This window comes from Octopus bimaculoides, chromosome 1, assembly GCF_001194135.2.
Source record: "Octopus bimaculoides isolate UCB-OBI-ISO-001 chromosome 1, ASM119413v2, whole genome shotgun sequence".
Taxonomy (NCBI): domain Eukaryota; kingdom Metazoa; phylum Mollusca; class Cephalopoda; order Octopoda; family Octopodidae; genus Octopus; species Octopus bimaculoides.
In genome coordinates, this window is record NC_068981.1 from 25,543,275 (window position 1) to 25,549,702 (window position 6,428).

Below are 6,428 nucleotides of genomic sequence, written 5' to 3' on the forward strand. Positions count from 1 at the left end.
TTTGTGTATAGATTTGCATGTATACACACACACACGCACACACATACACACACACATACATATATATATATACATATTTACATGTGTATGTGGAGATATGTGATGTAAGTGTCTCTGTGTGCGTGTAATTATGTGTGTGCATCTGAGTAAATTATGATAACCACATTGTGGTGTACTTATGCTTTCATAATATTTTCAATATCGTTAGCTTTACACGCCGTTAACAGTACGATAACAGAACGTTATGATGCCTAATAATTTCGCATCTTTTACTTTCTATTTACTTAATTGGCTTTCAATCCACATACACAGGATGTGGCTACATCAATTACTTTTGGTTTATACACATACTTCCCACGGGTACATTCCTGTGCACGTTTGAGGACAGTGATTTTAGAAAATATTGTCACACAATGGTGATCGGGGTCTAAACAGCTTTTATTTTGACATCTGATTTCAGTACGATTTTGAGGGAAAACCGTCTCGTCATAGATATTGACATGTTTCGAAGGGCATTTTGGATCTTCTAAGGTGCTAGAACCATTTTTAGATGGGTTATTTTTTTTCTGTCCGTTCAGTTGTATTTTCTTTTTTTCGTCAGGAATTACCTTAGGCGGGAGATAAAAGGTTTTGCCGACTACTGCATTGGTCAGTGCCTGGTATCGGTTTTTCAAGTTTTTTGGTACTTTACACTCTTTGGGTTGTGCTGCCAAAGATGCTATCCATATATAGTTGAAGAGAAAGATTGTGAGCTGAAGAATCTGTAAAATAGAAAATGTTTTAGTCAAGTGGTGTATTTTACTTTCAATGTGGGATACATCGATATAATAATTACTTTGACATATGTATTTAGTTTATGGGAAGCTATTTCTCAGGCGATCATGACAACATGTTGGATAAGTGATAAATAGCAAAGCCATATATTTTGAAAGCAAAAATATATTTAGAAATTTATGTCTTAAATGATAGCACTTAAAACAGTATTCGAGATACGTGTTTCAAGCAGGAGGAAAAGTTAGTGAGACAAAGGAATATGTAGGATAAAACATTAATATAACGATAATAATAATAATAATATTAATTATTATCATCATCATCACCACTATCATCATCATCATCATCATTATTATATCAATTTTTTGCCACAAGGGCAGCTTGGGGGGAGGTGGAGATGTGTCGATTAGATTGACACCAGTGTTCAACTGGTACTTATTTTATCGACCCCGAAAGGATGAACGACAAAGTCAACCTCGGCGGAATTTGAACTCAGAACATAGCGACAGACAAAATACCATTAAGTATTTCGCCCGGCAAGCTAACGATTCTGCCAGCTCACTGTCTTGATAATAATAATGATGATGATGATGATGATGATGATAAAATAATAATAATAATAATATGGACGATCTGAAGCTGTTTGCTAGAAATGACGAAGAGCTAGTACGGCTGTTAATAACTGTTAAAGAATTCAGTAATGACATCGAGATTGACTTTCGCCTTGAAAAGTGTGTTAAAGCAACTTTTGTAAGAGACAAGCTAAGGTAAACAGCTTCCATTAAATTAGATACCGATGCTACCATCAAGGAGCTTGACCCACAAGAAAATTACAGATACCTGGGGTATTTGTAGGAGATGGTATACAACATGCTACTACGAAGGAAAATAATTAAAAAAAAGACTATTGCAGGAGAATAAGGGTCATGCTAGAAACTGAACTCAACTCGAAAAATCGCATCGAAGTCACTAACACCCTGGCACTTCAAGTAGTCCAATGTAGTTTTAATATCATTAACTGGAATCTAATAGAACTCCAACGCCGGGACAGGTAGGCGAGAAAAAACTACTGTCCTTCACTCGTGTCAGACGCTGGGTGAGTCTCGGCAAGTGACTGTTAGAAACATGCAGATTAAAAGTAAAATAATAATAATAATAATAATAATAATAATAATAATAATAATAATAATAATAATAATAATAATAATAACAATAATAATAATAATAATCGTAAAAGCTGCCAACAAAAATCAACCACTTGTCAACCACATAGATGACCTCAAACTTTATGGTAAAGATGAATCCCAAGTCAGTTCCCTCGTTCATACAGTGTATATTTTCAGTGCTGATATCAGAATGGAGTTCGGACTGAAAAAGTGTGGTAGGTTAGTCTTGAGGAGAGGCAAAATAAAATGCATGGACAGGCTAGCGATACCGTCGGAGGATGTTATGAAGCAGATAGAAGAGACGGGTTATAAGTACTCGGGGATATTGTAAATGGATAAATTGATGGAGAAAGAAATGACAGAAGAATTTAAGGTAGAGTACTTGCGCAGACTGAGACTGATACCTAAGTCGAAATTAAATGGACGGAATAAGATCGAAGCTATCAACACCTGGGCGGTTTCACCACTTAGATATGGAGCAGGGGTAATCGCACGGACAGGAGACGAACTAAACAGCTTAGACAGAAAGACAAGGAAGTTGCTTACTAGATATGGGATACTCCACACAAAAAATGACGCAGAGAGACTGTATGTACCAAGAAAAAGAAGCATATAAAAATGCGACAGTTCCATTTCTATTAGAAGTAAGAAGGTCAGGTTTGTGTAGGATGGAGGATTGCAAAGATAACGAAACTGAAAATAGGTGGATAAAGAAGAGAATGCATGGACAATTTCATAGAGATGTTGAAGATAAGAAATCCAAAGAAAAAATGGCTATGGATGACTAAAAGTGATTAAAACCAGAAACGGAGGCTGTAATCTGTGTTGCCCAAGAAGCAAGCATTAAGAACCAATTACATCAAATACAGACTAGACAACACATCAGAAAGTAATAAGTACAGAATGTTTGAACGAAACGGTGAAACTGTGTGGCATATTACCAGTCAATGTACGCCACTAGCCCATAAAGAATATAAGAGAAGTCAAGACAACATAGCAAGGATTGTCCAATGGACACTTTGCAACAACTATGGACTTGACAGAGCAAAAACGTGGTATCATCGAAGGCATCATCGAAAATGATAATGTAAAGATCCTATGGGATTTTATGATTCAGTGCGACAAAGAAATAGACAATAGAAAACGAGACATAGTGTTAATTGAGAAATAAAGCAAACGATGCGGGATCACAGATATAGCATGCCCAGGTGACAAGGTGTGCGATAAGAAAGAAAGAAAAGTCGATAAATATGACAGGTTGGCTTGGGAAGTTAAGCAGTTATGATCGCTGAAAAAGATGGCCGTAGTACCATTAATTGTCGGAGTCCTGGGAACAGTGAGTAAAAATCTTGAAAAGTACATGGAACATATAGGGGCTGCATTAAGGGTGGAGCACTTGCAGAAAACAACACTGCTTGGAACTCCTCGAACACTTCGGATGGTGCTCGAAAAATAAGGTGTGTTACCTTAGTTCACTAGTAGTGAACAGGTAGTACCGTAGTACATCTCCAGCGTTAGAAGCTGTACAAAGACAATGAATAATAATAATAATAATAATAATAATAATAATAATAATAATAATAATAATAATAATAATAGTAATAATGCGGCCATGCTGGAGCATCGCATTTAGTTGAGCAAATCGACCCCAGGACTTATTCTTTGTAAGCCTAGTACTTATTCTATCGGTCTGTTTTGCCGAACTGCTAAGTTACGGGGACGTAAACACACAACCATCGGTTGGCAAGCGATGTTGGGGGGGACAAACACAGACACACAAATATATACACACATGTATATACGGGCTTGTTTTAGTTTCCGTCAACGAAATCCACTCACAAGGCTTTGGTAGGCCCGAGGCTATAGTAGAAGACACTTGCCCAAGGTGCCACGCATTGGAAATGAACCCGGAACCATGTGGTTGATAAGCAAGCTACTTAGCGCACAGCCACTCATGTATATATATGTATGTATGTATGTATGTATGTATGTATGTAAACGTCTAAAAACTCTGTGATGCAGCTAGTGTACTTCGTTCAGCCAGACTATTATATGTGCGGTCTCAACTATATGTCATTTTCTTTGATATCAAAGTAAATCATAGTCATATGTTATACACCTGCAGCACATTGATAACACGATAATTAAAATATTTTCGATCAAGCGTGACCAGCTCTTGATATTTTCCGTCCACTGCGTACTTTGCCTGCCTCTTGATCTACTGCTCTTTAGTCTTCCTTCCATGATAGTGTTTTCAAAACCTCTACTTCTTCGCATATGGCTACTATACTATATAACTTTTGCTTTATCACAATGTTAATGTCTTGTCGACTTTCACCTAGTTTTTGTAACACTCATTCATTCTCCTGATGATCCTTGTAAAAGGCTCGTAACATTCTCCTATACACCCCTTGCAAACGTATTGTTTTATGTTCTCTTCAAATGTATTGAATGTCCGTGCTTCGCAACCATGAATGCTTATTGGCCAAATAAGCCCTCACTCTAGCCTTAAAAAAAAAAGATATATAGTTGGCACACCGTCACTACTCCAGATGTTATTAAGCTTTTTTCATAAATGTTCTTGCGTTGGATAGCCGTCTCTTAATGTTTTTCTTAAAGAAATTTGGGCTTCAAGATACTTGTACAATTCAACCTGTTCGAGACTTCCACTACCCATTTTAATGTTAACATTTAATTTCTCTTTTCCAACTACCATGACTTTTGTTTCCTTATGGCTGAGATTAAGAGCTTACTTATTTGAAACCTTCTTCTACCCGATTTATGATTTCTTCGGCTTCAGTATTGGCAAGCATAAGCAGTATCGTTTGCATTGCTTAGATTAGGAATATGCAAACCATGTATTTTGATGCCACTGTCTTCCTGTGTTGCTTCTCGCATTAACCACTCAGAGTGACGTTGAACAAGAATGGAGAGAGAACTCCTTTCCCGTTTTTGAACTCTTCTGCGTTCTCGTTTACACGGATACAGGATTCTTGCTAAAAGTAGAGCTGCCTGATGAGCTTAATGAAGTGTTTCAGAATGCCGAGAATGGTTTCAAACATTCTAGGATGATGATGAAAAGTGCTTTACTTGCATGTGGTATCAGAGAAAGTGTCCGGTAGTTTTCGCACATAAGCTGCTCCCCACTTCGTTTATGAGTACATTATCTGCTGTGTACCAGTCCGACGGCCATTCTTCCACTCTGCAGATCTTACAGCATAGTTTGTGGAGTATCATTATGGAACTTTCTCCTCTACCCTTGATCAGTTAAATCGGTATTGCATCTAGATCTGACGTTTTTCTGTGTTTTATTAGTCGTTTCTTGAAGTCTTTCTACCTTGTTTCTTAATGTTCCAAGTTCTTTCTCATGCCCTTAATCTGTGTCAACCATGGCGACCTTCGGATCACTTTCGGAGAATTTCTTGATGCATTATGACCATTTTAGCTTTACCTGTTGTGCTTATCATTTGACATTGCCAGTCTTTGCAGTATATTCTTCATTGATTTTTCCAACCTGTTGAAAACAACCTTTCCACTTATTGCGTTTTGCTAGTTCTATATTCTCGCTCAAATTGGTTATGAATTTGTTTTTATCTTTCAGACATTATCGTTTAACTTCTTTGTAGATCTTTTTGTAAATATCAGCTTTGGTATCTCAGCATTATTTTGGAAGCTTTCACACCAATGACAATTTTAGTAACATTAGTTAACACAAATAAACATACATTATATCGAAGTAAAACACAAATTTCTACTCAATTGCAATTTCAGACGAATTTGAAATTCCCTTAAAGATACAAACATCAAAGCCAAACGGTTAACAGCAATGTTGTTCTTTAAATCCACAGCGTATGAAAGTATCTTGCATGTTGTCCAGCTATCTCGGGCGTTAGCACTGAGAGTAATATTCAGAAATATTGTGGCATTTACTTAAGGACTTCGAGACCTGTCACCACAAATCTCAAAGCAGTTTTGTTTCCTCAGAGAGAGAGAATGTGTGTGTGTGCGAGCGCGCAAATGTAAATGCGTGTGCGTGAGTGTCCATACACAAGCAATCATTTACAGACAAACACAAACATATGCGTACATACATAAATAATACCTAGCTACCTCCAACACAGCACACACACACTCGGCACACGCACTCACACCGCGCACACATACACACACACACACACACACACGCATCTTTTATCTTTTACTTGTTTAAGTCATTGGTCGCGGCCATGCAGGGGCACATTTTTTAAAAGTTTAGTCGAACAAATCGTTCACTGCACATGTTTTTTGAAGTCTGGTATTTATTCGATTGGTATCTTTTGCCAAGGTGTTAAACTACGACGACGTAAACAAACCAACAACAGTAGCCGATCGGCGGTGGGGATCTAATATAAAGACAAAAATAACAACAAACATGCATGCACGCATGCATACATACATATACATACATACATACACACACACAAATATATATATATATATATATATATA

At 37.2% G+C, this 6,428-nt stretch overlaps 1 protein-coding gene across 1 annotated transcript in view; it reads right to left on the reverse strand.

Annotated features, from left to right (window-relative positions):
* Window positions 1-6: 6 nt before the first annotated feature.
* LOC128247070 (uncharacterized) overlaps window positions 7-6,428 on the reverse strand; it is an 8,491-nt gene continuing 2,069 nt past the window's right edge. The window contains exon 2 of the mRNA XM_052965863.1: window positions 7-761. Within this exon, the coding sequence (XP_052821823.1) occupies window positions 285-761 (477 nt within the window). The 3' untranslated portion in view covers window positions 7-284. The remainder of the gene's footprint in view (window positions 762-6,428) is intronic.